This window comes from Heliangelus exortis, chromosome 1, assembly GCF_036169615.1.
Source record: "Heliangelus exortis chromosome 1, bHelExo1.hap1, whole genome shotgun sequence".
Classification (NCBI taxonomy): Eukaryota; Metazoa; Chordata; class Aves; order Apodiformes; family Trochilidae; genus Heliangelus; species Heliangelus exortis.
In genome coordinates, this window is record NC_092422.1 from 174306003 (window position 1) to 174328033 (window position 22031).

Genomic DNA, 22031 nt, shown 5'->3' on the forward strand with positions numbered 1-22031 from the left:
GCAGACAGAAAATTTCAAGGCAGTAAAGTCAAGGTACAAGATGTGAAAGTTTGAGCTCCTGGTTATCACTTCTAGGCAGTACATTAATGGGCTTTCTGTTAGAATAAGAAGGTAACACTATACTCTTTGTCATTTTCATCCAAGATACTGTTTTCAGAAAGATGCCTCCCTGACACACAAGCTGTTCACAACAATGAAAGGTGAGGTGATCATTTTTCCATATATTCAATGGTGTCAGAAAAGACGTGAAACCTGGACTGGTTTCAAACCTCTGTTTTAAAAGACACAATGTTATAACATTACCTGATACCCACTTGTCCAAATCTATAGGGTTTTTTGTTTGTTTTCTATTTCTTCATTAAATGTGTAAGTCTCTGAAACAACTTAAAGATTACAAAAGGAATCAGAATGATTCCTCATCTCCACTCTACAGGGAAAAAAAAACATTTGTTTTATGTGAAGAATTCTATTCTGGAAAAAAAATGCAAAGAAAAAAGCAACTGAAAGCAGTAACTGTTTTTTGTAAGCCTAGGTGTGTTAAGAGAAGTTATGGATTACAAAACAAATCTATAGCTGAAAATGAACCCTCCTTTGATTACCTGGAAAGAAAGTCCCGTATGATTGCCTCAGTGCTGAGCTGACAGGATCATAAATTGGGCTTTATTAATTGCTATAGAACTGTCTGTTTTGTAGCATGAACTAAACCCCCCTAATCTTTCATATGGGAGAATGTCCACATCCTTGGAAGCTCAATTCCTTGCCCAACTAATTTTAAATTAATGGATTAATTTATAGGTTATAATGGCCCGAACATTTGACCCATAAAAACACCCAAAGCAACAAACAACTTTGATATAACTGCAGAAAGTATCCTTTCCTTTATGTGGTATTTCATTTCACATTATTTGGTATATGTGATCCATCATCATCATCACAAGTTTTCATAAGCTAAGAATCACATTCAAACATTTTTAAACCTTTTCTCACCATGCTTTCAAGTATTTCTTATATCAAAAGATTAGAGGCACCACTACTGATGTTCATCTTTTTCATGGCAACTTAAATGGAAGTTGGTGTTTACTGAAGTTGGGAGTAATATAAAAATATTGAAGACTCTATTGAGAAGCTTCAGAATATACTTGGTTTATTATTTTGGGTTTCTTTGGGATATGCCTAACACAGGTTATCTTGTGGAAAATTTATATTTTCAAGTATGAAGGAATCTATTCACGATTCCTTTGGAAACCTTCTATTACTAAACCAAAACAAGTGTCAATTAGAAGGCGGGATACCTTCTGATACCTTGACAAGAGCTCTGCGAAGAAGACAGCCAGTATTTTCAGAATCCTAATTAAAAAAATACAGATCTAGATCCCTTGTATCTGTGGGATCGACCATCTCGGTTGGCAGAGATCGAGGAGTTCCGTGACCGCTTCCCCGAAGCTGCAGCGGGTCCCTAGCCCGCCCGCAGCCGCCGGGGTGAGGCCCTGGTGGCGGATGCAACGGGGCGGGGGCTGCGGCCGCGGAGACCCCCGGCGGGCAGCGCGCTTCCCGTCATCCACACGCCATCTAGCGACGGGAAAAGGGGGCGGCTTTGCACGGGAGCGGGAAGGAGAGGAGGAGGAAAAGGCTCCCATAGCCGTCCCGGCTCTCGCCTTTCCGAAAGCTGGTAAGAGCCATATGGATATTGCAGCGAGGAGTCCGGAGTGTCTCGGGGCGGGTTGTGAGGAGCAGCGCCGCACTTCGCCCCCAAGCATTTCATTTCATCCCCCCCACACTTCGTTCAGCCAGTCGTGCCCCTTCCCTTGAAAGGAGCCAGCGCTCCCGAGGAATCCCCTGGATACCTCACCTAAGCCATCTCTGCCGCCCGATCCCTACCCGAAACACCGCTAACTCCGGCGGGGCTGTGCTGCGCTGCCGGCGGAGGGGTTGGACCGGGCGATCCCGGCTCCGCGGAGACACACGCACACACAGACACACGGACCGGCACGCACAGACACACACGCACACACAGACACACACATACAGACAGATACGCACACATACAGGCGATCCCCGCTCGCCCTGCCGCCGCAGCCTCCCGCAGCCCCTTTGTTCTGCCCGCGGAGCGATGCCCTCCGCGCCCGCCCCGCGCCGCGCTCCGCCGCTGCCCGCCCCTGCGCCCCTTGCCCGCGGGCGGCGGCAGGGCGGTGTGTCCCGCCCGCCGCGGGGGAGGCAGCGGGAAGCCCCCCCCCCGCCCCCGGCCGCGCCAGGGCCTCGCCGCCGCCGCCCGCAGCCCGCGGCAGCCCCGCGGCAGGGGCAGGGGCAGCGGCCGCAGCCGCGCCTGACAGCAGCTCCGCGCCGCAGGATCCGATCCGCGCCCCGAAAGGACGTGCTCCGCCGAGTTGCCAGGCGCGATTACGTTGTTTTTCCCCCCACCCACCCCTTGAACTTGTTGCTTGGCGCTCGGCGGTGGCGGAGGGGGTGGGGGTGGGGGAAAGCCTTATTATCGATGTCCCTTTGGATGCGATCAAGCTTTCTCAGGAGCAACTACTTCCCCGCCGTTCCCGGCGGGGCGCGGAGATCTAGAGGCAGAGCCCGTATTTCCAAAAGTCTCTATGCAACTGAGCGCTCTCGCCAGACTTTCCCAGGTAGGTGCCGCAGGCTGGGCACGTCCGTAGGGGTGGGAGTGCAGAGCCGAGGGGAAGGGGCTAGAAGAGGGAGGCGGGATGGAGGGGATGATCCACTGCCGAGACTCCACGGATCTCCGCGGCTCTGCCCCGCGGCCGCCACCGGGGAGCCCCTGACCCGCTTCACCCCTACGCTCTACCAGCTTCGCCCTTCGCCAGACGGTCCCAGGGTTGCCCCATTCATCCCACCTTCTGCGGGTGGGTGCCTCCAAAGCCTCCGCTTCTACCTCCGCCAGAGCTACCGCGGCTCTGCTCGGCCCCGCTCTCCTCGGTCCCGATCAGCCTCTACCCGTGCCCCGACACCCCGTCCCGGGGAGACTCCCCTCCGCTCGCTTCCTTTCCCTCGGGCGCTCCCTCCTCCTGACGCCCCTTCCCCGGCGCCCCTCTGCCCTTCAACGCATTTCCTACACGGAAAACTTGCCTTAAAGTTTAATGCTGCCGCCCGGAGCTCCTCCCCCTGCCCCGCCGGCTCCCCCGGCTCTGAGCCGGGGTCAGGAGGAGTCCCCAGGGCGGCGACCAAGGTCAGGGAGAGGATTCGTCCCGCCGCTGCTCCAGGGCTGCGGCTGGGGAGGTGGCGGTGGCCCACCCGGCCCATCCCTTCCGCCCCGCACGGCGAGAGGGTGGCGGCTCCGGGCGGCCCCGCTTTAGCCCGCCCGGGAAGGGCTTCGCGGCGGCCTCAGCCCGGCTCCGGCAGCGGGCGGGGAGAGAAGCGGAGCAGAGGAGGGGCGGGGGGACCGGCTGCATCGCGCGTGGAAGAAGATCTCCTTCCAGGTGGCTGCACCGCTGCACCAGAGCTGCTAGCCGGCTTCTGCGGGTAGCGCTTTGTACACCTTTGCTTCCTTCCAGGGGCCTCGTATGGACCTTGATATCCAAAGGATTTAGCTTCCAGAGTAGCTGCTTTGAATACATTGATTTCCAAGTGCCCTGATTTGTTGCCCTAACTGGCTAACCAACCCCTGGAAAGGATATTCCGGGGTGAAAATGGGGAGGAAACAGAAAGGAAGCAAAAAGGTTTACGGCTAATACTGAAAATCACAACAATGCTCAGATATTCTGTTGCCTCGAAAATGTGTGAGCATTTGTATCTTTCTTTTCCCTCTCTGTTTTAGTGGCTGGACCAGACCTGTACCTAGTTTGACTTCCTTAGCTGTAGTGGGTGTTTGAGACCATGGCAGCAGGAGTAGCAGCTTGGTTACCCTTTGCCAGGGCAGCAGCGATAGGATGGATGCCAGTGGCCACAGGTCCTATGCCAGCTGCTCCACGACAGGAGAGGAAGAGAAGCCAGGACTCTCTGATTGTACTGAATGTGAGTGGCATCCAGTTCCAGACGTGGCTGGACACCTTAGAGCGCTACCCCGACACTCTGTTGGGCAGTTCAGAGCGGGACTTCTTCTACCATCCCGAGACACAGCAGTACTTTTTTGATCGGGACCCTGACATTTTCCGCCACATTCTCAACTTCTACCGTACTGGGAAGCTTCATTATCCCCGCCAGGAATGCATCTCGGCTTACGATGAGGAGCTGGCCTTCTTTGGCATCATCCCTGAGATTATTGGCGACTGCTGTTATGAGGAATACAAGGATCGCCGGCGCGAGAATGCCGAGCGCCTGCAGGATGATGCCGATCAGGATTCCGCAGCTGAGAACGCCCTGCCCTCCATGACAGCTCGGCAGAGGATGTGGCGGGCTTTTGAAAACCCACACACCAGTACACTGGCTCTGGTCTTCTACTATGTCACTGGTTTCTTCATTGCCGTCTCTGTTATTGCCAATGTGGTGGAGACAGTGCCCTGTGGGGTAAGCCCGGGTCGCATCAAAGAACTGCCCTGTGGGGAGCGCTATGCTGTGGCTTTTTTCTGTCTGGATACTGCCTGTGTCATGATCTTCACAGTTGAATATCTTCTACGTCTGCTGGCGGCCCCTAGTCGCTACAAATTTGTGCGCAGTGTCATGAGCATCATTGATGTGGTTGCAATCATGCCATATTACATTGGCCTGGTGATGACAGATAATGAGGATGTCAGTGGGGCTTTTGTGACATTACGAGTCTTTCGTGTCTTCAGGATCTTTAAATTCTCCCGCCACTCACAGGGGCTGCGCATCCTGGGCTACACACTTAAAAGTTGTGCCTCGGAGTTAGGCTTCCTTCTCTTCTCGCTCACTATGGCCATCATCATCTTTGCTACAGTCATGTACTATGCAGAGAAAGGTTCATCAGCCAGCAAGTTCACCAGCATCCCTGCAGCCTTCTGGTACACCATTGTCACCATGACAACACTGGGGTAAGTGCAGCTGGTGTTTGGTTACAGCCAACATTTCAACAAGTGTATTGGCACAAATGGAAAATGGTTTTAAAAAAATCTTACAACAAAAATCGCAAGGGTAAGTTTTTGATACGGAACTTCATGAATACAAGTCATCACTTCTCTCTAACTGTTTTATATGTGCAAGTGAGTTAAAAGTTCTGCTGAAGTTAAAAAACCCAGATCTCAAAACTGCAGATAAACTGAAGAAACAAACAACAAAGCAAACCAAACCAAACCAAACCAAAATCTTAGAACTGTTAGTGTTTTTTTCAATTTTCTGTAACACTTTGCTTGGTTTTAGACAGTGAAACCGGTATATTTTATTAATATCTGTGATTTACCAGTGGATTTTTAGTAAGGTAATGTGTTTGCTGACAGTACTTGCTACAGAGTTGCTAAAGTAGTGATAATCACAAGGCGAACCCAACTGGGTTCTTTTAATTTGATCATGATGAAAGTACGTGGATCCGCCATGTTATTTGGAGTGATGTTTTGGTGTAGACATAGATATTGGGTTCAGTATTACACGTTATTTGTTCTCATGTAAGTAAACAAGTTACAGGTATCTTAATCCTCACAAAAGATATTCCTGGTTTATTTAAGATGCTTTGGTTTTCACAGACCTCTAACTTGTAAATGACAAGTGTCAAGCTACACTGACTGATGACCAATTCCGGAAAATGAGCTGAGGACATGTGAGACACATGGCAGCTGATCAAGCATAAGTTTTAAAACATTGTTCTGAAGGCAATATAAATCCTTCCAGAGAATTAGGAGTTAAAAAGTGACATTGCTGACATTAGACTCCAATGCAGTTTAGTGGAAAGGGGTGAGTTTCATGAAGACAAAGCCCATAATTTTTTTAGTCAAGCATGTTGCCACATCTTGTTGGGACTTTTGAGATTTATGAAGCATGTCTAACTTTTAAATATAACAAAATGAAAGTGCATTATTAAAGTATTATAAAAACATTGATTTATTATGTGCAATTGTAATTTAGTTGGGAAACACATACAAAATATTGAAAAAAATAAAGGAACTTTTTTTTAAGCCACCATTTTTTTGCACAAGGCTTTTATCTTCAGTGTGATGTACCAAATGAAGATAAATATAGTGCATTGTAAATATTTCATACTACTTTTAGGGGCAAGTTATGCTAAAAAGGAGTGACAAGAGCTTTGGGAATTTTAATCTGCTTTTTAAGTTCCTGGGTTTTTTTGGTTTTCATTTTCTTCTGGTAGTGACAAACTGAAGGGACAAGTTAGAAAAATGAACAAGTTATACATGCTAACTAGTTCCATAGTCCTGTGTTTCCTTCTTGATGCTGATACTTTTTGACATGTATTTTTAATTAGAACTGTGATGATTTTAAAACAATTAGTTCTTAAGAATTTACAAATATTTAGATTGTACCGTCATATTACAGAAGAGCAGGAGCTGGTTTGTGTTTTCTGGAAGAAAAAGGTGTTTTTTGAGCAAGTTGTGGTCGTGGTTCTGGGCAGTGTGGGCAGGACCTGTCCATGGTACTGAACATCGACTTATCTTGAGTTTTATGTCGTTTGCACTTGATTATGACACGAGTGGTATCTCTTCGGCATTGTTATGACATTTTTGTTTCTTTCATTAAAAAAGCCCCAGTATTCCATAGCTCCATGTTTTGAGGCATTATTCTGAATAGATTCTTCAAAAGCACTGATGAGATTTAAACATCATTAAGAAACTCTTTGAATAAAGCTGGAGAGCCTAGTTTCAAGTACACAGAAACACAATGTTTAGGTCCTGAGAGGAAAAAAAGGGTTAAAGAGAATATATTTATATTCTTTTGAAGTAGTTTGCCCAGAGAAAGTTTTGAGCAGGTTGTACAGAGACCGAGAGTTTCATTCTCAGAAGTTTAGATGTGATAATAAGTTCAGATATGACAGACACCACAGATTTCTGGGAAAACTTTAAGCAATGCATTAGTTAAATGATGCCCTTTTAATAACATCATGAGACCCATATAAAGGTTATATTTAAATGTTAAGCATATACAAATAGTTTAAATAGAATTAACGTAATAAAAACTTTGAACTCTTTTTAGCTGATGGAATAATTACACAAAATGAGAGGAAAATTACAAGGAAAAGCAGCAAGGGTCAGTGAAAGCTGATTGTAATTAGTACTGCTACCTTTGCTCTATGCTAAATCTTCTTGTCCCTTTCCTAATACAGAACTCTCTTTCATTTTTAATTCTAGTGTTAGCTGAATCAGGGCTATATAAATGGACTCTATGTGAACAATTTATTTTATCCACAAAGCTGGATGGAGTCTTTATGTCTTCAATGAGAGTTGCACACAGCTGCTTATGTGAAGTATTATAAAAATACATGAAAACTAATAGATTACCAATAAGTTGAGATTGTAAAGCTTGGTGTCGTTCTCATATTTTGCTAGATAGCAAGGGTATTGAGTAAGTGGCCTTTGCAATTTGGGGACTTAATTGTCTTGGAAGCAGAACTATATTTCTCAGTTCTGCATGATTGCTGAGCAATTAAAGTATCTTTAAAAAACATAGATTACATTTTCCTCTGCAGAGCACAGTGACTTCAAATGTTACTACATTTTAGCCTCCAAGGATATCCCAGCTAATAATTGTTCTTGAGTGCTTAAATCAAGTAGCACATAGTTGTACATAGAGATATTATGTGAAAAAAATGAAAGAAAGGGGTGAAAGGAAGAGAGAAAGAGAGACCGAGAAAGAGGGAGCAAGATAGAGATAAAGGCTGAAAGAGAGATAGAGGATAGATGGCTCTAAAACAACAGCAGGAATTCTGCCAAAAATTGAGTTGTCTGATTTAAAATTTCAAATTATTGTTTTATCAGTATTAATCATAGCATAAACAAAAATATAAAGTAGGGACAAAGGGAAAGAAGGTACGAGAACATAAAATTGGAAAACACCACAAAGCAGTTTATGGAGATTCAAGATAACAATGAAAAACATAGAAATTAGGGACATAAAGTTCAAGAAAAAGGTTAGTGTAAAACCTGGCGGAGAAAAAAGATCAGATCAATTGAATTGGGTCTGACAGGCTTACATGGGGGTTTGTGGAGGTCTACACCTATAATGGCACAATTTTGTCACTTTCTGCTGTCACCTTAGAACTTCATAAATTAATAACTTTTCTTCTGTGCTGTCAGTAATCAGCAAATAAGCTAGAATAGTTGGTAATGTTTTGGGCTGAGGGTAATGTTTGTTCCTAACTCAGGCAGAGCTACGGTGTAATTTATCTTTTATAAATGCATGATACTTTAAATAAGGAGCACAGTGCTCTTCTGGGACTACTTCTAAAGCAAACCAAACTGCTATATTAAACTCCTATACTTACAGGCTTTACACCGGGTGACTTTGTCAAATCATACAATACTTTTGCTGATGATCACAACAGTTTATAAAGAGAAGCCTAAACACAAAACCATTTATATGCTTCAGTTGTATAGACTAGAGGTGTATCTTCCAGAAAATATTAAGCAATATTTATTTTCATTATTTGTTACTATAGACCTTAATGCATGAGGAATCCCATCTAAGATATATAAAATGCCCCAAAGACTTCATAATCGAACAGGTGACTGGATGTGACAACAGAAAGCCTCAAACAGTGAACAAAGGAATAGGGCAATGGACTTAATTTTCCTGCACATTCTGCTCTTCCCCTTCTTCACTCCTTTTCCATTCTGACTGCATCCTTATGGGTATATTCCACCTATTTATTTGCTTCACTCTTCTTTCAAACTACTACTTTCCACAGTTTTCCTATTTGGGGATTTAGCTTCTGACTTGGCACCTTTCCATTTTGAGGACAAGTTTATAATTTGTATTAAGACTCTTTTGGCTATAATTTTGCTCCTACTTTGTCCTTCAAAACTAGATCAAATCTTTCATTCATCATCATTTTGTCATTCTTTTGACCTGAACTTTCCTTATAACAGGCCCTTTTCTCCTGACCTTTGTTTGATAGATCTTTTCCTTACAAGCATCATAAAATTTCCACAACATCAGTACTTTTCGGTTTTTTTTTTTCTTTTTTCTTTTTCCTTTCTGAAATGCCACACATATTACCTTTTTTTTCTAATTTTCCTTTTCTAAGCCTTTTGAGTGCCTTTATTTTCTTATGGTGTCTGTGCACTTGTTTGAAATCATTTTTGTCATCAGAGCTTGTATTTAAAAAAATTAAAACAGTTAAATAAGAGAGCACATTAGAACTGTGGGGTTTTTTTGTTTTGTTTTGGTTTTTTTGTGAAATATGTCATTTAAAAGTTTGTGGTATTCGTTGTAAGAATATTTCCAGAAGTAACGATTAGCAAAATTGCAATATTACTTCTGTGTCTCATATGTACATATTGTCTAATTCATTCTTTTGGTGTTTGATATTTTCAGCCCTGTTTGAAATATCATTTTTCTATTTTTGTATTCTATACAGCCTAGTGAATTTAGTATTTACAAATGCATTTGATGTCTTGATCTATTTTCTCTTCACAGCAGAGGTGTTTAGCCTCAATAGCTAGAATACTATATAACAGAGGAGGGACAAAGTGCAGTGTAATCACCTTCAAAGCACTTTATTAGATATTCAAAAAGGGCTCCAGGGAGAATTTGAAATACTGAAAAGTAAGGGTCATTTTGATGGCAGTAAAAAAAATATTTGTTCTCTAATAAAAAGATTACTCAAACTGTATTAGGCTGTTGTTGGCTTGACAGAGAACAGGGGTTCTTATTTATAATATTCTTGCATATATTCTTATTTAGTTGCACTAGGGACCAGCTCTCCTGTTAAAAAAATTCCGAAGAGCTCTTAGAGGAACAGGAGTTGCTTACTTTGTGCATTTTTCTTTGTCATGAATTTCTTTACTCAGTCATGAAGAGCATGAAGGTGTTGCTTAACTAAAAGATCTTTCTGTTCAGAACCTCATTTATTTGCACCTTTGGTGGAAACAGATGGAATTTTGCTTCCTTGTTGTATTGTGAGTCAAGAATAAGTACAGTGAGATTGGTGTGGGCCAGGATATAGCAAAGAAATGTGCTGACTTAGTGCAGGAGAACAAATCGAGTCAGAGAGTAGTTATGATTAGTGTCTGATCTACAAGCCTCTCATTTAGCCAGTCCTCAGTGAATATTTTGATTTTATTAAAATCCTTAGGTGATCAAGCCCAAGAAGTTCAAACTGAGTGATGACAATCTGTACTTGGCTCAGCATCATTTGGCCTCTCTCTAGGAAGAGTAATTTTCAATGAAAAAGCCATATAAGTCTGTGAATACAGTACTAGAAATAGTGCTACTGTGCAAAAAAAAAAAAAAAAAAAAAAAAAAAAAAAAGTCCGGGAAAGAAAACTGTATTTCTGAACATGGTAACTTATAAATACTGCAGAAATAAAGTTATTATGCGGAATAGGTTGAGGATATCTTGCAGCTGCAGGGTGACAATTAAGTTTTCAGATATTTGAAAGAAAGTTTAATGAACTACTCCTATTACTTGATTTTTATTTCATTATAGTGCCCTATAATGTTCATAATTTGCACCATGGTAAACAGGTGAGAGAGTTATCTGGTTCAGCAGAGGTTAAGTGGACTGATTGTTCAAAAGAGGAAATATAACTTAGAAATACAGAAACAGGGGTTGGATTCAGCTTCATAATGTTTCATGATAATGCTGACAACAGAATTGATGGAGTGATTGAAAAGATTCTGAGTATTTCTGTACTTATCACTTACTGGGCAATAGACGGGAGCGCAGATTTTTTTTTTGTTCAAGATGTGATCTCTAAACCATCTTTTTCCTGCATTACTTGTGCAGTGGAAGAAGGGTTTTTAAATTCATGGGCATTGCTTTGCATTGATAGTTCTGTGCTACATTTCCCAGAAAAATAATAGTTACCATGCTTGTACTTTGACCCCTATCACAATTAGTAGCCTGAATTCTACCATTACTTCTTAAGCATTTTTTTGCAGAAGCGTACGACTTTCCCTGTGCTTGTGGTCATGTTATGTAATCCCCTTGTTAAGTAAAAAAGTTGTGAGGTTTGTTTTGACAAAGCAAATCTTTTTCATTAAAGTATACAAAGAAATTTGCATTATTTCCCCAGCATAGACTTAAATAAATGTGAATTGAGATGAAATACAAAATACTGCTTTTGACTAGAGCACTTGATGTGCAACAGCTGTAAGTGTTCCATGGAAAAATACTGGATACAAATATTTACTCAGGTATCTGGAGTATGAAGGCTAAGATTTAAACATGAGCACATATGAAGGTCACCAATAAATCAGTCTCAGAATATTTTATCTTCATTAAAAACAAATTATCTAAGATTCAGTTCTGTTATAATTCAAATGAGACTGTACTATTCTCACTCCAGTGTGGACACACCTGGTGCATTATTAGAAAGCGTATCTTAATGTACCGAGTCATCAGTTCCAGGTTCCTGCTACTAGCTGCTAAGTGCATTTACAAAAGCTAACAAAACATTAGAAGACTGCTATCTTTGTAAATATTAAAGATACAAAGGTATTATTCATATAAGTGATAGCATATGTGCATCTAGAAAGCAGTTTTCTTTCTTCCATTCTACTTACTGCACAGTTCCCTGCTTGTCTGCAGGTCTCCAAGCCTTAAGAGCCACTATGTAAATGTACTTAATTAGGGCTTGGTTCCACACTGTTACAGAAAATGGGAGGTTGCCTGAAAACTTGCAAAAATGTTACTAATACAAACAAACTCAGATTTTGCAGCGTATTGCCAAAGTATTCAGAAGCACTGTTTTGCATTTCATATCTGTTTTTTCAGTTTCCCCCATGTTACTTGTTTCTTTGATATGGTTGGCTTAATGGTGAAGCCAAGTCTTACAGACACAGAAATCGGATTTTATTAGATTATAGGAGCCTAACCTTGCAAGGAAGATTTTTAAAGGCATTTAGGTACCTGGAGGTGGAGATAGACACCCAGCTTGAATTCTCGAAAGAGGCTTAGGTGCCTTAGAAATACAAAGGAGAACAGTTGAAAGCAAGCAGGTACCTCGTCACTTTAGAAAGCATAGTCTAGAATAGCTACGAAGATAAGTATTGTACTGAGACTCTGAATATGTCTTACCCCTGTCAGAATCAAATGGATCCTAAAAGGAATCAGGTCTTCTTAAAATGCAACGTGCCATGTCTTCACATTATGCTTTAGAAGGAGATAGAGTGTTGTGTGTGTGGTATTCTTAGGAAAGAGGAATAAGTAATTCAAGATAAAGAAAAAAAAACCCAAAACCCAAACAACATGGCTGACAGAGTCTGTAATACTCTTTCAGAAGAGACACTGAAGAGACTGGAAGGAACCTAAGGGGAAAATAGGTTTTGATCTTAATTTTATCTCTCTGTTTTTCATACCAACAGGTCAGCATGAAAAAAAGTGTGTAAGAAATGTTAGTTATGACATGCAGGCATTTAATTATTAAATTAATTAAAATGTTTTTAAAACAGACTGCAAAATCGTAAAAGAGTGTCAGGAAGGAGATCCCATTTTTTCAAAGACACAACCAACCTGAGGATTTATTAATTCTGTAGGTCTCTTATTCAGCTTACATACAGTAAATCTGTTAAGATGCTGATATATGGTAAGAAAAGGTAAATCATAGCTCTTGATTCTGACCACAAAAAATTCATCCTCCTCTGGTGTGCTGGCAAAGATTTTTATTTTATCTGTATTTGCTTTTTTAATGTATATTGTTTATAGGCTTAAACAAGAGGTTTGAGAAACACTTCGACTGCATTTGCCTTTTCTTTGCAGTAGTATGAGCACGGTGTATAGATCTTCTAGTTGATTTCTACTTTAATATGTGTACCTAAATGAAACAACTTTAAAACAGATATCCATGATTTTTACCAGTTCTTTGTTCAAAAAATTATTTTGTTGAGGTAAGCATTATGTACCACAGTTCTTTATCTTCAAGGATACTTGTAATTTTTGAGTTGACTCTTTGACTAGATGGTGTCTAGCTTAGCTTTGTATTAACTACCACTTGTACTAAAGCGTCTTATAAAAAATCAGTATGCATTATTAAGAATGCTTGTATTTTTTTTCAAATTTTCATTTTACAGTCATAAAATCTGTATCTGCATAAGTGTATTTGTCTCTTTGATTATTGATTATTACTCAGTTTCCTTAGATAGATAGAACTTGTTACGGTGTAATAGACAATATAGAATTCTACAAATTTATTTAACTAGTCTGAGTTCTTTGGTAAATTAAAATAAAGTAAGTACATTCCACCCCACTTTCAAATCAGCTTGGTTAAAAAATGTTTGGGAAACTCCACAGAAGTATGTATAATGATGTAATTTTATGGTATTATATTAATATGTTTTGATTAATTATTTTTTTTTTTTAAATATTTTGAGACGAAATCCCAACTTTCTTCAAATTTTTATCCAGAGGCATTTTGGTTTTTTTGGTTTTTTTGGTTTTTTGGTTTTTTTGGGTTTTTTGCAGTGTACTGGCAGATTCTGAAAATATTGTGGCTGATACACAGGGAAGGGTCTTTTGAGTTATCACCTTCAAGTTTGGCCCTTCAGATATTCCTTGTAAATGGCTGAGAGTCAGACTGTGAGGTTGCAAGAGATGTAATCTAACATGGTGTAATAGCTCACAGTCTGAAAGTGTCTGCTGCATCCTAACTCATGGTTTTTTTCCCATAAGATGAACCAAAAGAGTTTTCTGTATGAGAGCATATGTAAAGTGCGTAGGATCCTTAACTTCATTGTTACTGTTCACCTCCCTCCCTTTTTTATAACCCAAAAGAGGAATTTTATTCCTGTGTTAGTGGCCTTACTTTCAGTTTGTGCAACTTTCATCTCTCCCACTTGCAGCCAGTTAACAGTTCCCTGAGCATCCTTATCAGCTATGGACAGCAACTACTGCACTGTGCAGGGTTGCTTAGGAACAAAATTGATGCTCTTTGACACGGTGGATTACAGCTGCAACATGCTGGTCCCCAAACTCTCCTGCTTCCTACAGAGGAATGAAGAGCAAAGAGGTTGAAGGTGTTTCCTGAATCTGACTGTGAAGAAGGTACATACTTTCTTGTTTTATGATATCTGAAGCATTTTATTGTTGGTAAATAGCAGGTTAAGAATTGTGGCCTTTCTATTCAAAGCACAGCAGTACCAAAAAACTTTAGTAAGAACTCTTTTTAACAGCAACTTAGTAATTTAAATACCATGGTATCTTGTGTCACTTAGAGAACTGAAAATTTATAGCTTTCCTAAGCTTTTTTGGTTGACTTTTGTTATTGATACACTTGTTTACATCAATTGATCAAATCCATGCTGAGTTATGGATATCAAGGACTATGGACAACAATTACATACACCTATCCTCATACATATAATTAGAGCTACTTATGATATAAGTACATCTATTTTTTCAGTTTATTTAACAAGTAATTATGTAAAATTAACCTGTGAGTATTCCCATTTTAAACTCTACAGAGTTTGAGAATTTAGTTAGTATATGTTTTTGACACATAAATAGAAAACTTTAGAGTACAAATTGAAGATTCCCTGCAGGCATATAGAGTGTCGGGCTGGCTTAATGGTTTGACAAGGTCAGTATTTGTCACAGTCCAAGTGAAAAGGAAACTCAAATTTTATTGGATTTGCATGTGAACATAGTAATCAACCTATATGATGTTAATCCATGTCATAATGTGCCGATTTTTGGAGGTAAATATAAAAGAAGCTCCTTACAGAAAAACCTTGATGCATATGCTTGGACCATATGTTACTTCTGGCACCTCTATGCCTTCACCCTGCATCAGTCAGATTGTTGCAGAAATGGTAGCTGCTGAAAGACTGCAACCATTATCATTCATTTAACCTACAGTTTCTTTCCCTTCCAGGGCTCAAAATTTTGAAACTTAATGCATTCAATCACTCATGGGAGAAGTGATGTAGCTGATCATGCATGGTTCAGCCTCTCGCCATACCGGCAGAGCCGTGGCAGCCTCTCTCATCCTCAGGGGCCAGACACAGCTGCAGACCACAGATGATACTGACTGGTTGTGTCTGGCACATGCAGCAGTGCACACATGTAAGATTAAAACCTGGTTGTGGAAAGGGGAGATAGGAACCAGTTTTATTTCAGCTTTTTAGGAGCAGACAGAAAAGAGTGAGTGAATTGTGCAAATCCCTTTGGGTGCAAATGCCTTCTGGCCATTGTGCCCCAAGCCCTCTTCACACCATGAGTACAGCACAATGTCTGGCAGGCAGTGATCCACAGAGTGGATTTACAGTGTATTTGGCTATGCAGTAGGAAAGAGGCTGTGGGTTTTGTGACACTTTTACAAAGGGTATGTGAGCTTTCCCTGTTTGTCCATGTAGCCACCACATTTAGTGTGCACTGTTTGCCACATCCTGGCAAACAAATAATTGGATGGAAGAGTGCTAGGTGATGTGAATACTGGACAGGACAATTATTTGGACTATGGATTTGGATCTACATGAGTGGATTTGAAAGATACTCATATCAAAAGGCTGAAAACAAATTAGTTAATCTCTTTAGTGTTAGTGGAGTATCTTCTACTTTTAGTATACTTTCAGATACCTATTTTCCATCTCAGTATCTATAGTCAGGAGTTCCTTTGTTTTCAAAGCAAACAAATCCAAATCCAGCAGGAGTGTTTCCTTAAATAAGCCTTTCAAGAATATAGCTGTAGAATTTATACGCTGTATGTTAGGTGTGTACTTTTTTATAGGGAACAATCAGGACATACAACTCTTTTAAAGGAGACAAGTAGGGCATCCTTTTTTTGAAGGAGAAAGTCAAGACATACAATGGAATTATTATAGAAGAATCTGGAGGTGGAATTCAAACTTCTTTCACTGCCAGTTGCTTACCATCTCTGGGAAGTATTTATAAACCTTAACTTACTCCTCTGAAAGTTAAATCCTTCTGAACTAGTCATCCTTGTCTTATTTAGGAGGTAATGAAGAGAAGCAGGCATCTGGAGATGCTCATTCCTCTGCACTGAGTATAAACGAGATTTATTATGATTAGCAGAGACTTAAATATTTTAAATACCAAGTGAAATGGATGAGATAAATCCCAACCTCCATTTCTAACTGGTTTGGTCTGGTCTTCTTGTTCCCAGTTATATAACTCTGAAAGGCCCATAACATCTTCCTTTCAAAGACTGCAGTGTACGTGCTTGGGATTTGATGACAATTCCCACTTTATCAAAAAGGCAACATGTCTGCTACATTTAAACTTAAAATATTCTTGTGTATTGTAACCCTCAAGGCCACTTCAGTGCTTTTGTCATTTTTTTAGCATTTTACGTACAACACAAAAAAACTCAATTTAAATTTGAAAAAAAAAAAAAGAGGTTTAATGTTTCTGCTGGTTTAAAAGAAACCTCTAGGAAACTGGAAGAAACCTGTAAGTAACCACTGTAATTTTCCACAGGAAAGAAGTAATGGCTTCAAATAGGAATGCATTTGAATTAAGATATGGAGAGCTTGAAAACCTTAGCTTCAAAAGGTTGTAAACTATTCCTTTTCTTCTGAATGGGAAACCTAGACTGATTCACATGTTGATCTTATTAGCTATTTCCCCACTATCCATTTTTAAAGTGTCCTGATGGAGAATTGTCAGGCTCCTTCCCCCATGCCATTATTCTGGTGTCTTCCAGGTGGTGTCAGAGCTCTCGACTGCATTTAGGCATTGCCAATGCATAGCTCTGAAGCAGACTGAAAATCTTAGAAGCACACTAAAATAAATTTCCGTGGGGTCACTTTTCTCAGTGCAGTATTCATTTTCATATTTCATTCAATTTAAAAGCTACCATTTTCTTGAAAGCTGCCTCCGGACTGGAGCACTGCAGCAACTTGAGGGCCACAAGAGAGGAGTATGGTCAAAACTGCTTCTGTGTTTATGTTTTTCTCATCCGTCTTCTGAACTTTGTTCACTTCTCTGAAAATCATACCAATCTCTCTGGTGAGGAAGTTCTTTAATTTGGTATGAAATCCTGTTATCAACAATGATTTGGTTTAACTCATTTTAGTTCATCTTTCTGTTCTGCTTTTCCAGAGCAGCAAATCTCAAATTTGCCAGCTAGTACAGTTCTGTACTAGTGTGAAATAAACCCATTTCCTTCAGTATGTTTCTCTTTTGTGTAAGATTTCATGAAATTATGTTCCCTTACGCATTAAATGGCATATTAAACTTTTTTTCTTTTTTTTTTTTTTTTTTTTTTTTCTTGGAAGGAAATTAATAAACCACACAAGAAATAATATTTCCACTTTTCCCCCCTCAGCTGGCAGCTTTATCATGAACTTCCAAACCAGTTCCAAAGCAGAAGTGCTCTCCTACACCACTGCACCACTAGAGAAATTTTGCTTCTCGTTTGAGGGGCAACAGTGTTTATTTCATAATTTGGGGAAATTGGTTTAGGTTTAATTATATTTTTTAGGCTAACGTTTCTCCCATTTGCTCTTCAAGTAAATGCCTTTTACAAGCTTGGAAAGCAATGATGTTGAAGGGAGGGAATGTAGGCTTGATGGCTTGATTCCAAGTCATCCTTGGAACACTGTTAGGTTAGACATTAGGAAGAAATTCTTTTGTGTGAGGGCGGTGAGACAGTGAGACACTGGAACAGGTTGCCCAGGGAAGCTGTGGATGCCTCATCCCTGGAGTGTCTTAAGAAACAAATTGATAACAGGGACTCATGCAAAATGTCTGCAGAGGAATTATTTACCTAACTAATATGCTACAGAGAAATAGATGAGGACAGTGTTAGAAATCTGAATCACTGGTCCTTTAAGAGAGCAGCCTGGGAGTGACAGGTCGTCTGCTCTGGGGTGGAGCCATAGGATTTGAGGTGAGAGAGAGAATTTGTATCTTGACCAGAATGGCTCAACAACAAAATGGCTTCATAAAAGACCTGTTTTAACATGAGAGTAAAGGAGCAGTAAAAATAGCCAGCAAATATTATGGCCCTTCAGCTGCTGGTAACCATGCATTCATGTAGCATTTGGATTTTCCTACAGTGTGTTGCACAGACCCTGTCCCTTGGAAATAAGGCCCTCCTTTTTTGTCCTTTGTGCTATCACATAATTTTTTAATAATAAAGCAACTCTGTTAATAAAGGATATTCTCATGAGAACTTTCTGCTGAACTCTGAGATAAAGGCAAGGCCACCCACGTGGCATAGTCACTGGCATTGAACTGACTGCAGATCTGTGGCAATGATCTGGTCCAGTTTATTTGCAGACAAAGGTATTTGTGCAGCACAGCACAGCCTGAAGGCTGGCATGGACATGCATCACAGGCCTACTCTGCTTGCTCAGTTTCCTTGTCATCTGGATGACTGACTCTTTGATGCACAGTGGTCTTCCAGTCAGGTTCACTGTGACAGGTCTGTGGTGGAAAGCAGAAGAGCAATATACCTGTTTACCACTTTCGTTACTACTGTAGAAATGTTGGTAACTTATCTACTGATCCCTTTTCAAAAAATGTATGAATGCAAATCACTTATTCTTTATACATTTTTTGTTTAGAAATGTAGAACAAAACATCAAAATGAAATGACACATTCGGTTTGTTTGATCTGGATTGCTTTTGGGAATTCAGTTCAAAGCAGTATTTTTCTTCTTATCCATACATGGAACAGAGAGTATTTTTAAGAAACAATACTATGGGAGAACAGTTTCATCTTGTGAAGAAAGACCAAGTTCCATAACTGTTCCATTCTTTTTGGCTGAAAAAAAAATTAGAAAAATTAATGGCAAAATAACCACCAATGCATATAAAACAGAAAAGGCACATCTTCCTTGGTAAGTCCTTAAGCTACAAACTGCTGAAAGCAGAGAAGGTATAATATAGAAGGTATCATCCTATTGTTGCTTTTGCTTATTTCCTACCCATGTAATTTGCTTCTGGCCAGTGATAGGATGTTGGGTTAATTGAGTCCTTCATATTACCCTCTCATGTTCTCAGGTAGTGGAAATGACAACCATAGGTTGGCTTAGGCTTAGATAAGGGAAATAAACTGCTTTATAAGCTTCCTCAAAATTCCCTTAAAGAGCCATGGGCAATGGATAAAAGATAGCTATTCTTAAGTACCAATGGTTCTGAGGGTCCAAGAGCATCATACAGCTTGAAAACTGTGCAAACAGGAAAACAGGCACTTTAAACTCATTTATTTCTCACTTCTGTTTTGTTCAGCTATTTATATAATCAAAGGTCGTAATCTGCAAGGTGATGAGAACTTATGTCAGCTTCAAAACACTTAATAAGCATTTCAATGAAAGATGAAGAAATGCTGCAGCACCTGGGAGTGCTGAATGCCTTGCAGGATTTAGTGATATTCACTTGGTCCAAAGCCCATGCAAATCAATTGGAGACTCAGTTTTGACCTGAAAGGTCTTTGTATCAAGCTTGTGCATGAACAGCTGTAGCAAGGTATTGACCAGGACAACAGTTATTTATTTGAATTATGTCAAGCTCTAAGGATTTAAACTGAACTCCATGGAAGTGCAGCAAGAATCCCTGCAATATGTACCCGCTATCAGTACCTTATACAGAGATAGGGTGAAAAAAGCAAAAGGTTTCAGTTATATTAAAAAAAAAAAAAGAGTTTAGTTGTATTTATTGAAGCATAATTTAATCATTGGAAAAATAGTAAGATAATAGATTCCAGTGTCTTATGTATCAGGTTTAGTTTGTCATCAGAGGAAACTCTTCATGGGAAGGAATTATTACAGCATCTTCTCTGGTAACATGGAGGCTGAGTCATACATGAGATCCCTCCCAAGTATTTCACAGAAACTGGTCATAATCAACACTGAAGTAGTGAATTTGCTGAGTTTCTTACGCCTAAAAGAGGAATAAATTGGCATATTTTTTTCCTTAGCTTACCAAAGTCAGAAACTTTCAGGCAACTTTGAAAGGAGATCACACATTAATAGTATCAGAGAACCTGACAGCCTGAGCCTTATATAACTAATTTTGGACTAGTATAACAGTGCTATTTAGAGTGATAAAGGTTTTATCTGTTGGTTGATTGGTTTACTAAATAGTGGGTAAAAAATATGCCATATATTATATCTCTTCGTTATCCTCATTATAATGAGTTTTAAATTGATAATTTTGCCTATACTTTGGGATTTCCCTGTCTAACAGTATTAGGGTAAGAGCATATATAAAGTGGCCATAAAGAAATACTAAGTTCCATAACAAGCAAAAAAATCAGTTGAAATGAATTGCTGGCTAAGAGCCATACTACTAGCAGCACAATGATTATTATACGTACCTCTATGCTTCTTTGACTTTCCTCATTAAAATCCATCACTCCCACAGCTTCTTAGGTTCTTCCCACATGTGATGACCATTAGTGAAATAATTTCATAGAAACATAGAATTTTTAGGGTTGGAAGGGACCTTTAAGATCAGCTTGTTCTAACCCCCCTGTCATGGGCAGGGACACCTCCCACTACATCAGGTTGCTCAGAGCCCTGTCCAGCCTGGCCTTAAAAACTTCCAGGGATGGGGCTTCCACCACCTCTCTTGTTCCAGTGTCTCACCACCCTCCTGGTGAAGAACTTCTTCCTAACTTCCAGTCTAAATCCATCCTCCTCTAGCTTGTATCCATTTCCCCTAGCCCCATCACTACCTGACATACTTAAAAAGTCCCTCACCAGCATTCTTGTAGCTTCAGATGCTGGAAGGCTACAACAAGGTCTCCTTGGAGCCTTCTCTCCAGGCTGAATAAACCCAACTGTCTCAGCCTGTCTTCATAGGAGAGGTGCTCCAGCCCTCTGATCATCCTCGTGTCCCTTCTCTGGACACACTCCAGCACGTCCTTGCCCTCCTATAAAAGGGGCTCTAGAACTGGACTCAGTACTCCAGGTGAGGTCTCACGAGACCAGAGTAGAGGGGGAGAATCACTTCCCTCAACCTAGTGGCCACACTTCTCTTGATGTAGCCAAGGATACAGTTTGCTTTCTCAGCTGCAAGTGTACATTGAACTCATGTTGAACTTCTCATCCACCAAATTTCCTTAATGAAAAACAAACTTGCAGTTAATTTTTTTCTGATGTGAGCTACAAATGTGAATACTCTGAAAACCCTGGAAGAAGGACTGAGGCAGAGTAGATTTTATTCTATTTAAGAGCACATTGCAGCTTTGTTGGCAAGGATGCACTGCATGAATGACTTTATGCATATTCCCAACTGTTTCTTGGAAGGAAATGTCTTATTAAACAGTAATCATATAGAACATGTAAATTATTTTTGTGGATAAACATATCTTTTTCCTCATTGCCTGAGACTGGCTGTTGACTAAAAAACTTTTTCTAATGGCATTTACTATTCCAGGAACTTTATCAGTCATCTGATGCCTGATTTCTTGTTTTTCTTGAGAAATGTCTGAAGACATTTCTCATATATAAATAATCTCATACATAAATAGTGCTGATTTTTCTTTCTTTTCAATGGGACTGGAATCCCATACATGAAGAAAAAGAGAACAGAATTCAGGACTTCCTGAATGTGAGCCTAACTGAAATGCTTAAATTTATGTGTCTATGTTCAGGAAATCTACATCACTTTATAGACTCATTGACTGTCGTGAGTGCAATGGGAGCTTCAGCACCAATTCATATGCAAAAACCAACATGTACACACCAAAAGGGTCCTCACTTTCTACTTAAATCCTGTCCCAGTACAGCAAAATGGAGATGTCAGAGCTATGACTAATTTTTCTATTTTTCCTTTTTTTTCTTTTTTCTTTTTTTTTTTTTTCCCTTCAGATGTGGAGGCCTGTTCTGTGTAATGATCTAATGCAGCTTAACTGGCACTTATTCCATTTCCAAGCTCCTGTCCACAAGATACTTTTTCTTAATGGCTTTGTCCACTCTAAGACAGTAGCAGCATCTTTCTCAGGAGAACTGACACAGAAAATATTGAAGAGGTCATGTCAGGAAAATTTGGTTACCCATATTCTCTTGAGGCCTTATGGTTATATTACAATAGCATG

The 22031-nt window shown here is 40.2% G+C and overlaps 1 protein-coding gene across 1 annotated transcript in view; it reads left to right on the forward strand.

Moving 5' to 3' along the window:
- The first annotated feature begins 2275 nt into the window (after nt 1-2275).
- The window catches only part of KCND2 (potassium voltage-gated channel subfamily D member 2), a 262929-nt gene continuing 243173 nt past the window's right edge, over nt 2276-22031 (forward strand). The window contains exons 1-2 of the mRNA XM_071733721.1: nt 2276-2630; nt 3779-4952. Of these exons, the coding sequence (XP_071589822.1) occupies nt 3838-4952 (1115 nt within the window). The 5' untranslated portion in view covers nt 2276-2630; nt 3779-3837. The remainder of the gene's footprint in view (nt 2631-3778; nt 4953-22031) is intronic.